General features: G+C 33.8%; 1 protein-coding gene across 1 annotated transcript in view; it reads right to left on the bottom strand.

The window, feature by feature from the left end:
* Positions 1 to 16525, bottom strand: part of FAM227B (family with sequence similarity 227 member B) — a 196968-nt gene that overhangs the window by 162039 nt on the left and 18404 nt on the right. Inside the window, exons 6-9 of the mRNA XM_049614133.1 lie at positions 12253 to 12288; positions 11445 to 11549; positions 7451 to 7549; positions 1142 to 1269 (exon numbers count right to left, since the gene is read on the bottom strand). Coding sequence (XP_049470090.1) covers positions 1142 to 1269; positions 7451 to 7549; positions 11445 to 11549; positions 12253 to 12288 — 368 coding nt within the window. The remainder of the gene's footprint in view (positions 1 to 1141; positions 1270 to 7450; positions 7550 to 11444; positions 11550 to 12252; positions 12289 to 16525) is intronic.

Genomic DNA, 16525 nt, shown 5'->3' on the forward strand with positions numbered 1-16525 from the left:
CAATTTATGAATCACGGTTCTAATCAACCTCTTTCAGCTGTGGAAGTGAGAGACTAAATGTTTTGCCAAGATCATCCAGGTAATTAGTAGCAGATTCTGGACATGAAGCCAAGTCTCCCTATTCCCAGTGCACTACTGGTTTCCTTTTATGACACTACGTGTATATGACTGTGAGTAAGTAAGATAGGGCAAGATTGAACATAAATATTTGGCAGTTTAAGTTTGTTTATACTTCCATTGTGAAAGACATTTTACTGTTTTTAAGTTTGCTTTACCCAGAAAAACAGTTATCAACTCAAAATATGAATGTATTTCTGATTTACAGATGTCAACACAAAAGTATTTGAATGTGGCTTCTGCTTTGAAATGCTAGATGTTTAAATTTAAAAATATCAGGCGTGCCTGGATGGCTCAGTCAGTTAAGAGTCTGACGTCGGCTCCGGGTTATGATCTCACAGTTCGTGAGTTCGAGCCCAGCATCAGGCTCTGTGCTGACAGCTTGGAGCCCGGAGCCTGTTTTGGATTCTGTGTCTCCCTCTCTCTCTGCCGGTCCCCAGCTCACGCTCTGTCTCTGTCTTTCTCTCAAAAATAAACACTTAAAAATTAAAAAAAATAAATTTAAAAATATCTAATGAAATTCCTACACATTTTCATTTCACATTAAAAGAACACAAAGAACACAAAGCCTTTTAATCAATCCTTTTCAATAGTTATTATAACGACAGAAAAGTAAAACAAAAACTTCATAACTATGTCCATTTTTGTTTACTTTAACAGGTGCTTAGCCCTTACACATAACATAAACTTCTCAAGTCCTCTTAAACAGATCAAAAGATATATTATAAGGGAAAAGAAAAATGATTAATTTTATAGATACACAGAAAAAAATCAAAAATATATATAGGATAAGTCAACAGTTTTCACATTATCAATATGCAAACAAAATACCTGTACCACACTAAGGAGATTCTGTAAGACTTTTAGGCAAGGGAATACAATATTCTGAGGGGGAAGCATAACTTTTCATATTTGACCATTACTTACTCTACTTCAGGCAATTTCCTTTCAAAGTAACACAATAACTTCTAATAAATGAATAAAATAACTATTTTTTTATTTCATTTGCTCTAAAAATGCTTACCATAACCAGTTAATTTCTATGTTTACCTGAAGGAATGTATCCTTTCGACTTGCAGGGATGCTCATGAAAAGCACCGCATAACTTTCTGAAATTCTATCAAACAAGGAATCTTGATTTTCTCTGTCAGGCTTAAAAAATAAAAAATGAATGGAATTAAAAGTATTAATACTACAATTAAAAATTGGATTTGTATGCATAATATCAATAATTTTATTTATTCTTAAAAGGCAGATCAGTTGCTATAGTGGAATAAGCATGGGTTTGGTATCATGCAGACCTGAATTTGAATACTGGCTCTGTTATTCATTAGCTGCCTTACCCTGGGCTAATTAGTCCTAGTTTCCTCATCTACCAAATGTATCTGACAATACATATCTTAAAGTAGCATAGTAAAATAAAGACAAGGATCATGTTTTGTTTGACTTTGTTTTTCAAGGCCTCAGCACAGTGCCTGGCACACAGAGAGCACACAAACATTTGACAGGTTAATAAATGTTCCTGCATTAAAGCTGGCATGCAGAGGCAATCAATGAATTTTAAATTCTCTTGTTCTATAACCACTTTAACTCTATTTTTATCAGTAACTCAGCATAAAATTAAAGCAGTTACTAGGATGAGACAGCCACAGCCAGAAGTAGTACAATTGTGACATGATGCTAAACTAAAGACACACTATGTTGTAAGAAGGAAGAAATGTATACACAAAATAATTTCAATATTATAGTGAAGTCCTGATAGGATTAGCTTGGGAAGATGACGGAGCAAGGGGGCCCTGAGCTCACCCCATCCACATTTACAACTAGATATCATCAGCATCCAAGTCAATAGACCAGAGAGCAATCCAAAGACTGGCAGAACAAACTCCACAACTAAATTTAGAGAAGAATCTGCATCTAAAAGGTTAGGAAAGTCAGAAAGGTGGAGGGAGGCTGCCTGTAGGAGGGAGGGAGCTGCATGTCTGGAGAGGGCAAAGAAATGGGCCTTTACACCAGGGAGCTCAAATAGGGAAGACTAATCTCCATAGCATTTGACTAGAAACTAGAGGGGCTGAATTCAGTGAATTTATAAAATCAGTGGTACTTGGAGCCCGGAGCTTTAAAAGTCAGCTGACTCAGCACTGGGTGAGCCAGGAGGGCAAGTGATAGCTGGGTCGCCACCCTTAAAGAGACAGCAGTCTGTGTAGACAGGCAACATAAAAATGGTAGTTTATGCAAGTAGTTTATGGTGCTTACAACAGACTCATTTTAGACCTAAAAACACCTTCAGATTGAAAGTGAAGGGACAGAGAAACATCATGCAAACAGATGTCAAAAGAAAGAGTATCCATAATTAAGTATGGGACAAACAGACTTTAAAACAAAGGCTATAACAAGAGACAAAGAAGGATACTGAATCATAATAAAGGGGACAATCCAACAATATAACAATTGTATATCTTTATGTACTCAACATAAGAGCACCCAAATGCATAAAAGAGTGAGTAACAAACATAAAGGAACTAATCAATAATACAATAGTAGTAGAGAAAACTTTAACACCCCACTTAAATCAACAGACAGATCTCTAAACAGAAAATAATCAGGAACAAATAGCTTTGAATGACACTCTGAAACAGATGGACTTAACAGATATATTCAGATTGTCCCATCCTAAAACAGCATAATTCACATTCTTTTCAAATGCACATGGAACATTCTCCATGTTAGGTCACAAATTAGCCCACAAAACTGGCCGCAACAAATTCAAGACGACTGAAGTCATACTATACTTCTTTTCTGACCACAACACTATGAAGCTAGAAGTCAATGACAAGACAAAAATCTAAAAAGTCCATAGATACATGGGGTTTAAATAACATGCTACTAAACAATGAATGGGTCAACCAGGAAATACGAGAGTAAATTAAAAAGTAAATTGAAGCAAATGAAAATGAAAATACAGTGGTCCAAAACCTTTGGGATGCAGAAAACGCGGCTCTAAGATGGAAGTTTATAGCAATACAGGTCTATATCAGGAAGCAAGAAAAACCTCAAACAACCAAACCTTACACCTACAGGAACTAGAAATCTGAAACCAGCAGAAGGAAGGAAATAATAAAGATCAGAGCAGAAATAAATGATACAGAAACTAAAAAAACAACAGAACAGATCAATGACACCAGGAGCTGATTCTTTGAAAAAAATCAATAATTGATAACCTTCTAGCCAGACTTATCAAAAAGGAAAGAAAAAGGACTAAAATAAGTAAAATCATAAAAGAGAGAGGGGAAATATCAACCAAACACTACAGAAATACAAACAATTATCAGTGAATATTATGAAAAACTATATGCCAACAAATTGCACAACATAAAAGACATGGATAAATTCTTAGAAACATGTAAACTACCAAAACTTAAAAAGGAAGAAATACAAAATTTGAATAGATGGATAACCAGCAAAGACATTGGATTAAAAAAAACAACAAAAAACAAAAAACAGAACCTCCCAACAAATAAAAGTCCAGGACCAGATGGCTTCACAGGCAAATTCTACCAAACATTTAAAGAAGAGTTAATACCTATTCTCCTCAAACTATTCTAAAAAATAGAAAGGAAGGAAAACTTCCAAATTCATTCTATGAAGCCAGCATTATCCCAATACTAAAACCAGATAAAGACACCATTAAAAAAGAGAACTATAGGCCAATATCTCTGATGAACACAGATGCAAAAATCCTCAATAAAATACTAGTAGGCTAAATTCAACAATACATTAAAAAATCATTTACTGGCATACCTGGGTTGTTCAGTCAGTTGAGCATCTGAGTCTTGATTTTTGGGTCAGGTCATGATCTCATGGTTCATGGGTTTAAGCCCCACATTGGGCTCTGTGCTGATAGCATGGAGCCTGTTTGGGATTCTCTCTCTCTCTGCCCCTCCCCTTGTTTGCATGCACCCTCTCTCAAAATAAATAAACATTTAAAAAAAATCATACTTGCATTCTGGGAATAAATCCCATTGGTCAGAGTGTATAATCCTTTAATATGCTGAACTGAGTTTGCTAGTGTTTTGTTGAGGATTTTTGCATCAATATTCATCAAAGAGAATTTTGGTCTATAGGTTATTTTGTTTCTTATAATATCTTTGGCTTTGGTGTCAGCTTTATGTTATTCATTTATAAATTCCATTTTGGTCAGAAAACATACTCTGTATGACTTTATTATTTTAAATTTGTTAGGATGTTTTCCTAGCTCAGAAAGTCATTGGTAAATGTCTAATGTGTACTTGAGAAAAATTTATATTATGTTGTGTCAGGAGAAATATTTAGTAAATGTCAATTAGATTGATCAATCTGGTTGACGGTGTTGCTCAAGTCTTCTATATAATTACTGATTTTTTTTGTATATTTTACCAATTATTGAGAATGAGGTGTTAGAACATCTATTTATGACTTTTCCTATTAGTAATAATAATGACACAACCAATTTACCATCATACAATTACTCTCTTTTTCCCTGCTAACATTCTTTGCTTTGAAATTTACTCTACATGATAAATTTAAAAAAGTTGTAATGTTATAGGTTATATGGGTTTCCTTTGTTGTTATATGGGTGGGAATAATGTGCTTTACAGATTTCTGAATCTTTGGAGGAGCCCAAGTCCCAAGGGCAATTTTTAAAAATATTAAGTATATTGAAATATCATTACTGAAGTTCTTCCAGTCAAACATCATCAGGGAAACTTTTGTTATTTAGCCTATACATTGGCCCCCAATTTTTGGAATACTGTGTTCTCTCAATTAATATAATAATAATAATGATAGATACATCCATTAAACACTATATACGTAGCTCCATGTAAACAAGTTTACATGTACTTTCTCATTTAACCCAACAAACATACAAAGTATGTGATTTTTTTATTTTATGAAAGATTTAGAGAGGTAAATAACTATTCTAGGACACATTATTTACTAAGTGGATAAACTTGTTTTTGAAAGTCAGATCTCTTAATTCTATTGTGTTGAATCCCATATTATATTTATATAGTATTTCAAAGTTTACTAGGTGTCTTCTTATTCATGTCACTTTTAATACAACAACTTTAGGGGAAAAAAGCAGGGTATATGTAATTTTCTACCTGTTTTGTTTTTTAGAGATGAGATCAGTGAAGTTCAGAGAGGTTTTTTGACTAGCCCAAAGTTTCACAATAATTATTTGGGAAAACCAGATTTAAAATTCTACTAGATCAAGTTATCACTAAACATAGGCAATAAAGGAAATATGCTTTTATATTAATCTATAACAATTACTGAAATATGTTTTAAAGCTACCATGCTGAAGCATGCTACATTCTAGAATATGATTATGTATTTTGTCATATAAACTATTGGTAATTGAACAAGTGGTTTGTGGTTTTACCATATTCTAGGTATAAAATCAGTACTATTTATTCTTCATAAAGTGTATTCAAATATAGATAGAATTTATGTGTTTTGCATCCATCTAAAACAATAGTAAAGCTTAAAAGAGGAGCTTACCTAACAAAACAAATATTCAAGGAATAGCTCTATTCCCACTTTACATAGTTCACTAGCTTCAACATAATATGTATATATATTATAATAAACCCTCTTAGAAATAAAGTCATAGATAAAATGCAATGAACAAAACAGATGAAAGAGGAATTGTTCTCATTAAATCATAGAAAGTTTGCTTCAATTTGATCTGGATCCCTAAACTGCCCCTGTCAGTTCCCTAGAACACTAGCAGAAGACTGATCCAACTAACTTACATATTCCTTCTCAAAACAAGTCAAATATAATGACACTAGAAATCTTATTAAGTTATAATTTTTTAAAGTTATTACTAAATTATTACATTTTAATTTCAGAAATCCACTAGTTTCTACAGAATAGCTTGGTTAAAGAAAGATAAAAACAAATCTAATTCCTTATTATTCCAAAAACAATATAAATGCAGTGGGTCATTAATATTTTGGTGTCAAATCTGTGTTTGTTCAAAGCAATAAAATACTATTATTGCCTGACAAAACAGTTACTAGAAACACTCTTAGATTATGTTTCCTTCAAAAACTTGTTATATATAATCTTAACAGATTAAAGCCAGAATGTAATGTTTCTCTGTTTCAAGGAAAAACATAAATTCAGCATCCAGATCTAGAGAAAGAAATTTAAGGTGATGAAATTCTCCTGATTTCACGAATTTCCCTAGATAATGCTATATCCAGAGCTCCTAACAATATCAGAAATACAGGACAGATAACCTTAATCTAGAATTACACTAATTATTCTAACATATAGCACTAACTGAATGGTTTGTATGTAAAACTGGTTAATACCCATTGCTTCATGGTACAAAATTCCTGTGACAATCCATAAGCAGCTTTGTGCAAGTAATTTGAGCTGGGGAAAGGCAGAGAGTGGAGTCTATTTGTAAACTTTGATGTAATGGCACATCTTCTTAGTGCTTGGGCTGTGATCCCAGGGTTCCTCATTCTGCTACTCTCCCAGATCCAGAGGACATACAACAGTCATTGGTATTCACCACTTTTCCCAGGCTCCCATATTCTCTAACTGTAAGACTCATGTGCTTCTTATTTCCATTCTCTTACTGTTTCCCAGATATCTTTCCCAGATATCCAGATGTCTTTCTCTTCTTAAACCCAATCAGAATTTTTTACTTTTCTGAATCAAATAAAGACCCTGTATCCATCAGAGGTATGGACTATTTTCCAGATGAAAATTCCTGCAATGATTTACAGTGGGTTTTCTGTTTACCTGTTTGTCAGCACATTATAGCACTGAGTTAAGCTAAAACTGTATTATTCACTACACTGATTTCACCAATTTTTTTCTGATTAATGAAGATTCAGGATCTTTGAAATCCATATTAAAGTTTTAACTCCTCTGAAAGAACTCTAGATATTTTTTTAAAGTTTATTTATTTATTGAGAGAGAACACACACACACACAGGCAAGCAGGGGAGGGACAGAGAGAGAGAGGGAGAGAGAGAATCCCATGCAGGCTCTTTGCTGCCAGTGTAGAGCCGGATGCAGACCTCAAACTCAAAAACCATGAGATCATGACCTGAGCCGAAGTCAGATGCTTAACCAACTGAATCATCCAGGTGCTCCAGAAAGAACGTTAGATTTTAAACAGGATTTCTAACATGTGAAGAATACTAAAAACCCAATTTCTGTGAAAGGATCCAAAAAACACTTTTTTGTACCACTGCTATCTCTACTAAAAAATTCACTGTACTACAAATCAACTTAAAAAAAAGAAGTTTAAAAAATAACATCATACCTTAAATTTATGCAGAAACCACCACCAAAATGAATCATGTAAAAGAGCAATAGAAGCTTCTGAGAGAAAATGGGTCTTCCAGATTTTAAAAACTTTTTCCTGTGGAACAAAAGACACATGGAGACCAAATTAAAATACATTATAAAACATGTTAATGTAAATAGGCTGTATATAGAGTATGTATTCAATGGTTATAGACTAGCACTGTTCAATAGAAATTTAGTTGAGCCATGTAGATAATATTAAATTTTCTAGTAGCCAATTTAAAAAAGTAAAAGTGAAATTAATTTTGATGACATATTTTATTTAATAAAATATATTTAAAATATAATCATTTCAACATATAATTGTAAAAAATTCTTTTTTTAATGTTTATTTTTGACAGAGAGTGTGTGTGTGTGTGTGTGTGTGTGTGTGTGTGAGTGTGTGAGGGGCAGAGAAAGAATCAGAAGCAGGTTCCAGGCTCTAAGCTGTCAGCACAGAGCCTGATACAGGGCTCAAACTCATGAACTGTGAGATCATGACCTGAGCGGAAGTCGGACGCTTAAACAACTGAGCCACCCAGGTGCTCCTGTTGTAAAAAATTCTTAATGAAATATCTTACATTCTTTTGTGGGAGCAGGTGTTTGAAATACTGTATATATTTTATATTTATAGCACATCTCAATTTGAACAATTCATTTTTATCATAAATACTAGGTCAGTATTTAGACTTCATAAAATACAGAGTTGTGATTTTGCTCCAACCATAATTGAGAGCTTTCAATAACTGAATCAGCTATTACTTTTAAAATTCATATACAAGTTAATTAAAAGAAATGAAATAAAAAATTCATCTCAGTCACACTAACCACATTTCATATGCTCAACAATCAGATTTGCATAGTAGTTATTGAAATGACATTGTAGGCTAGACTAAGAACAGCAAAAATTCCACAATACATGCTACAATTTCCTTTTTATACTAAAGACAGATACCAACAATATTGGAATTTTATCCCAACAAGCCCCATTGTAAGTCTAGACCCTATCTAAGAGTGTACTCCTTAGGCAATTGATAAAAATTGTCACATAAAGTTAAATCTATTTATGTTGACCAGAAATCTTGCTTTAAATAGGCACATTCAATAGATGATTTTATCTTATTGACTTACTAAAAGTTTTAAAATGCCAGATTCATTACAGTTCAAGACTTACTTTAATGAAATCTATAGGTATGAATTACTGTTCCTCAAGTACAAGTCTACAAAAGGATATCATGCTGACTTTTATGCCAAAAAAGATTCCTTGTCATGATTCTGTGGGGGCACTTCTCTTTCATAGGACACTAATTATAGTATGGAGTCCATTGGTAACAGCTTCAATTTAGCACTTAGTGCTTAACAGCTTAGATTTAGTACTTCTTAATTATAAGGAAATATGTAAAGTACATAAAGAAAAAAAGTAGAAAATTGAAATACAGGGAAAAGCTGAATAGTTTTGTTTAAATTATTTGCAAATTTCAAGCAAAGATTCTTTTCAGTGTATAGTAAGTGCATGATTGCTTCTATTCTGTTTTGGCTATGTCTAGTATCACTAACTTCCTTTTTCAGTAAAATTTCAAATTCTTTAAAGTATATCAATATTTAGTCAAAACAATCAAAAATTGGAAATTGCCCCAAAACCCCAAGCACAGCTGAAAAAGTTAAAAGGTTCTCTCTTCTCCTCTCACCACTCTGTGATACTTTTTTTTTTTTTGATTTAAGTAAATGTAAACATATCTTAAAACCTAGATTATCTAACTTGGAACTTTATTTTTTTCCTAACATTGAGTCTAGGTTAGACAAAATGACTTCTAATTTTCTTTTGAATTTCTATTCATGTATATCATTATGCCTGTGGCTCAGCTTTCTACTCTTATTCAGAATATAGGTCATTTTTCACTCACTTTAATTCAATAAAGTGTTTAGTAAGCATCACCTGTAACCATGGTTCTGTTCTGGGAGGTAGAGGGAATAATGTACACTTTCTCTCATCAAGGAACTAAATTAATGACTGTATGTAAAGGAACATGTTTGGATGGGGTTAGGTGAATTCGTTAATTCCATGGATTCCCATACTTCCATTCCTGTAACAGAAGCCCTATAACCTCCTCTTTGCAAGTTTCAGATCCTTAAGTTCAATCCCTTGGTCTGTTATCATAAGCATTTCTATGAAATAATCTTCTCTGATTATATTTATTTTCCTACACTTATTCTCTTTACTATAACCTCATAATTTATTTTAATGCTATTGCATTGTACATGCTATAGTAAACCAATTTAAATTCTTTTTTGAAATCAGCTAGGGATATTACCAAATAAAACACTGGGTATCTATGCCAAGATATACCCAGATGCTTGTCATACTCCATCCACCCTCTACCCATATCTACTTCCACTCTTCACTTTACTATTTCTTTCAAAAATGCAAGCATCCTCCAAATTAACCATATTAAAAATTCATCATAGCTGCACTTTTATGTCTTGTTTATGTGATTATCTTCTGATTTGTGTTAGATGTACTGGATCCATATTTTTTTTAAATTTTTTTAACGTTTATTTATTTTTGAGACAGAGAGAGACAGAGCATGAACGGGGGAGGGTCAGAGAGAGAGGGAGACACAGAATCTGAAACAGGCTCCAGGCTCTGAGCAGTCAGCACAGAGCCCGACGCGGGGCTCGAACTCACGGACTGCAAGATCGTGACCTGAGCCGAAGTCGGACGCTCAACAGACTGAGCCACCCAGGTGCCCCATGGACCCATATTTAAAATATAGTAGTACCATCTTAGAACATGGAATTTTAGAGTTAGAAAAAATATTATAGATTATCTAGAACAACATTCATAAACTGATTTGAATCACAATCTTTTTATAACAATAAAATATTTTTCCTGAGGAAAGTGTGGTAAATATTGTCAGAGAAAAGAGATAAATATGCTCATGATCCAGGCATAACTATAATTAGCACCTATAGTATTTCTCTAAAAATGGGATCAGGTGATTGTATAAAGAGGTCACACTAAGCCTTCACTGTCACCAAAATCCCACAAAATGTAAAAGAGAATTGAAAAACATTTGTATTAGCATGGAAAATAAGAGAGAGTGTCATTACTGAATCTAGATATAGTTGTTAATAGAGGTGCTCTGTAGTTGCCTGAGGGTAAGCAGAAGATCCAAACCAGGTCAATCAGACTCTACTTCTTGTAACACTGCAACCATTAGGAGGGGCTTAATGGCTGATTATGTTCCTTCTGATGGACTATTGTAGGAGAGGAAACAAACAGGGATTTTGGGTTGAGAAACAAAGAGGCACAGGAAAGCTGGAGGTGAAAGATGGGGAAGAGGGCCTACCAGGAGCCAACTTCATCTCAGAGAACTATCTGAAAGGAATCTGCTTGGGGATAAGGGAGCGTTGTTTAAGCCTTCAGGAAATGGAAACCTTGTTAGGTGACCACCTAATATTTAAGTGGGAAATCAGTATTAGTAACCACAGAACTCTCAGCCCACCTTTGGCAACCAATGGGCAATGATCTAGTTACCTTCCTATGCTTACAGTTTTTCAACTGGCCACCCTGTGGAGATACTACTCAAAAATTCCCCAGACACTTGGAGGCACAAAAGATGGGATTGTGGGGAAGGGCTCCCATAAGTTATTTTGGGGTCAAAATAAGCAGACTAAAATATCTTGAGCTGATAAAGCAGGAGAGGGAGGGGAACACACTTGTTACAGTCACATGCCAAGGCAATGCACAGTAGCAACCTCAGACTCCTGAGGCAGTAACACAGAGTCCAATACATTTTTTTCTAGTGATCAGGGTATTAAATATTACTGGTCTTTTCTTGCCAGACTTAATGCCTTCAAAATTCAATCATGCTTATGCTTAATACCTAATTTGTCATAGCTTTAAATAAAGGTCTGATTCATTAAATCATATTCTCAAAATGTATCATACAATAACAATGTTTACGTACATCAAACTTCTGGGTTTTTAAAATAAAAAGATAAATTTGTTCAGCATCCAAATGTCTGGGTAGTTGAGTAAGCTCATTTGTTTTGAATCCTGAGAAGCTGCAACCCTAGAAAGAGGGAAGTATCACAGAACACTAATTACTTCACCCTTTTCAGTATAGTAGTCTCACAGGACTACAGAAGACAGATAAATATTTAACTATAATTCATTAACATAATTATTTCACTTTCTCCTATTAAAATAAGTGAAAAATATTTATCTTACCTTAAAAAAATCTTCATATTTTCTGATTCCATGAAATTAAGAGCCCTGGCATATTCATATGCCAAATTACAAAAGCAAAACAAAATCATATTTCAGAACCAACTTTGACATAACCCAAATGATCAAGAATTTTAGCTAAACTACCGATAAAGAAAGGCAGGAGAAAGCTTCTATACCTGTACCCACCTCTTCCCTCAGAGCTCCATCTATATTTATAGCTACATCTATGTTATTATAAACATTTTTCATTTCCACATGATACTTTTTAAAAAATGTTTATTTATTTTGAGAGAGAGAGAGAGAGAGAGAGAGAGAGAGAGAGAAACAGAGAGTGGGGGAAGGGCAGAGAAAGACAGGGAGACAGAATCTCAGGCAGACTCCACAGCTGTCAGTTCAAAGCCTGATGAGGGGCTTGAACCCACGAACTTTGAGATTCTGACCTGAGCTGAAACCAAGAGTCAGATGCTTAACTGACTGAGCCACCCAGGCGCCCCTCTACATAATACTTTTGATACATAATCTCATAGAACAGAAATTTTAAATACCTCTACAGTCTTCTTCGTCTCCATTTCATCTGAAAGCTGGAAAACATTTAAAACAAAATCTTTAAAAATCTTAAATTTTTATATTTTGTAAATTTGTTCAGATAACTTGTGTGGGTGTATGTGTGCACGTGTGTGTGTATATCTCCTACCGAAGCCTAGAATGCTGTTGCTGTGCTAGATACTAGGAATACAAAGATGGTTCTTGCCCTCAAGCTAGCCATAGTTCAATAAGGGAATCAGATATGTATACAAACAAAACACAGAGGGATAAAGGGCTATAACAGAAATATAAAACTACTTATTGCCGTTTTGGTTCACTGGGAAATAGACTCTGAGGTGAAATTTAGCGTGCAGAATATCTACTGGGAGTGCCTTTGGGATCAATATCTATGGAAGGCAAAGAGAGAGGCATAATTGGGAAGTTAGAGAAGTCAGCTGTAATATATGCCTAACAACCTCAAAGCACTCTAAAAAGGGCTTTAGAGCTGAAAGGGCCCATCACAGTTATCCTGCTCTGGGTTGAAATAGCTAGGCCTTTCCACCTCCAACTTGATCAGTCACTGGATTTAGGTGGTTCCTGGAAGAGTATGTCTTTAGAAGAGGAAGTTCTCTGTAGGTGAAGCAAACCCCGAAAGGGGCTGACAGCTAAAGGGTGTCCCCTAAAGCACTCTTAGCAGCTAGGGCAACAGATCCTTGACAGGCAGTTTAGGTGGTGTATCTCTATGTCCCCCATTCTACTTTACACAGAGAATAAGTAGCCTGTATACATTAGTTTTTGATCATTTCCACATCCCTACTTCCTCCAGGAATAACTAAGCTTACAGGAAAATCACACACATAAACACACACATTATACAATACGTATGTCATAAAGGAAATGACAAAGGAAACAAATTTGAAAGAACGAGAGCAGATTACTAACTGAAGGAAGATGACATTATTGACATTTAAAAAAGTATGCAAAGGAGCAAAAAAAGATTATTTAGGGAAAATAAAATCAATTATGATAAAAACAGACAGCTGTGTGCTTGAGAGCTACAGATATAATTAGTCAGTGAGGATGGGGTCAGATTTAGAAAGATGTTAATGTTAATCTCAAAGTCCTGGCTTTATTCTGTGGGAAGCAAAGATATACTAGAAGTTTTCAAAGAGCACAGTAACAGTAATACAGAACTAGTGTTTGATTATACAACCTAGAAAAGATATCACAAAAATATAAATAACACATGTTAAAATCCAGATAAAAAAATCCAATAAAACACATTTAGCAATAAAAATAATTTAAACTTTTGTTAGTATAATTCATCTAAAGGTCATTGCAATAGATCCTCGGAAGTTATCTGATAAAATTCAAAAGTCAGAATTTTTGAAATTCCTTTAAAAATTAAAAAAAAAAGAAATTACCAGTGTTTTCATGTTCCCACAACCTAGAATGGATTACTGTTGACATTTTAGTATTTGCCTAAGACTTTTCTTTTTAATGTTTATTTTTGAGAGAGAGAGAGAGAGAGAGAGAGAGAGACAGAGCGTGAGCAGGGGAGAGGCAGAGAGAGAGGGAGACAGAGAATCTGAAGCAGCCTCCAGGCTCTGAGCTGTCAGCACAGAGCCCGATGTAGGGCTCAAACTCATGAACTGTGAGATCATGACCTGAGCTAAAGTCAGATGCTTAACCAGGTAAGTTACCCAGGCACCCCTGCTTAACACTAATTTTTAAAATAAAATGTGAAATTTATATAATAAAGTATAAAGTTCAGATTCCCTTTTTACCATGATCTCTATAGTTCTATTCAGTGTTTCCCTTCCTTCAGATAGTCACTATTATTTTGTTGGGTTTGCATTCCTTCCATTCCATTAACAGATTTTTACCTATGTGTGTACCTATACATGAAGAATATGAACACTTCTTGTGTGTTTTTAAAATTTAAAGGAATCGTATCAACTGTACATACTATTTGGTAATTTGCTTTTTTTTTTAATTTAAATTCAAATTCACTAACAGTATAGTCTTGGCTTCACAAGTAGACTCAGTGATTCATCTCTTACACATAACACCCAGTGCTCATCCCAAAAGGTTCCCTCTTTAATGCCCATTACCCATTTAAAACCATCCCTCTAACCACCTCCCCTCGAGGAACCCTCAGTTTTTTCTCTATATTTAAGAATTTCTTATGGTTTACCTCCCTCTCTGTTTTAATCTTATTTTTCCTTACTTTCCTCTATGTTCATCTGTTAACTTTCTTAAATTCCACATATGAGTGAAATCATATGTTATCTGTTTTTCTCTGACTTATTTCACTTAGTATAATACTCTCTAGTTCCATCCACGTTGTTGCAAATGGCAAGATTTCATTCTTTTTCATCGCCAAGTAGTATTTCATTGTATATATATATATATACCACATCTTCTCTAAAACAAACTACTCATGAACAACAGATGTTGGCAAGGATGTGGTGAAAGGGGAACACTTTTGCACTGTTGGTGGGAATGCAAACTGGTGCAGCCACTCTGGAAAACAGTATGGAGTTTCCTCAAAAATTAAAAATAGAACTACCCTATGAACTAGCAACTGCTCTATTAGGAATTTATCCAAAGGATACAAAAATACTTATATGAAAGGGCACATGCACCCCAATGTTTACAGCAGCATTATCAACAGTGGTCAAATTATGGAGAGACCCCATATGTCCATTGACTGATGAATGGGTAATTTGGTTTTTTCACTCAATATTATGTTTTGACAATCTACCCAAGTTGATATTTATGAAATCTGTTAACTTCCACACAGCATTTCTGTCAACCTACCTAATCCCCCTGCAAAATATAAACAATAATTAAATAAAGAGAAGTTCATAGTCAACTTTTGCCAAACATCCAAAAGACAAATGATATCTAAATCTATATCTAAATCTGTATCTCTATCTATACCTAAATCTATATCTATATATATATAAAACAAATGATATCCCAATATAACTACTATATTCTATAGTTTACAAACTAGAAAGAGAAATATAGCTAAGTAACTCATTTTCTGGGATTAGTGTAATTTTCATATGAAAACCAAAAGAAAATCATATCTTATCAAACACACATGCAAACATCCACACAAAACAATAGCGAATCCAATCCAGTAATGTAATAAAAAAGTATACCCTAAGAATATAAGAATAGAAGAAGAGAATATTAGAATATAAGAATGGCTCAACTTCTGAAAAGCTACTAATGCAATCATAGATTAAAAGTTGAAAGTAGCTTCTGCTATCATCACTGTGGATTATCTTCCTCTCTTTTCAAACCATGGAGATTCTTTTTCAAGTATTTGAGCAAGGAGATATCTATAGCTATAGCTGATCTCTATCAACATCACATACACATATCTTTAATAAACTAGGAATAAAAATAAATTTTATTGTGTAAAAAAACATTGTTATCTAAACATTTAAAATGATGCCTAATAGCAAAGTACTATCATTCTTTCTAAATTGGAGACAAGATGAGAAACCACTAACGCTATTGACTAGTATGCATATACCAAAAATAATTTCCTATATACCAACAATAACCCATTTAATAACTAATGGAAAAAAATCTCAGTGACATTAGTAATTAAAACTTAAGATACCTAAGAATAAATTTAACAGGGGATGTTTAGACTTTATATGAAGAAAATCACACAAATTTACTGATGACCTAAAACAAAATTCTTATGTTTTACTCCCTTACACAAAAATAAACATGAGATGAATTAAAGAATTAAGCACACACACACAATTATCTGTAAGAATGATACAAGAGAACACAGGTGAAGGTATGTATGATCTTGTGATGAAGGAAGACTTCTTAAATATTATGGCACTAAAGGCAGAAACTTCAATAGAAAATTATAGATCCATAAAAATATAAAAATCCTATATGACCAAAAAAAAAAACCTTCTTTGGGCTAAAAAGCTACAAAGAAAGTGGTATAAATATGTATAACACATATTACTGAAAGGGTTAACATTTTTAAAGCACAAACAGCTGTAAAAATGAAAAAAGAACAGCCCCCCAAATGGCCAAAGTTCATAAATAGGCAACTCAGAGTAATAGAAACACAAAGGCTAAGAAAAACCTGAAGTATCAACTTCATTAGTAAAACATATGCAATTGATAACATTTATGCCAATCAACTGTGCAAACATTCAAAGATATAGTATTAAATGTGGACAAGGAAATGGGTAAGGGATCAATCACAAACTCTATTGTACTACTTTTGTAGAGAAAAATTTGGCA

The sequence above is a fragment of the Panthera uncia genome (genome assembly GCF_023721935.1).
Source record: "Panthera uncia isolate 11264 chromosome B3 unlocalized genomic scaffold, Puncia_PCG_1.0 HiC_scaffold_1, whole genome shotgun sequence".
Classification (NCBI taxonomy): domain Eukaryota; kingdom Metazoa; phylum Chordata; class Mammalia; order Carnivora; family Felidae; genus Panthera; species Panthera uncia.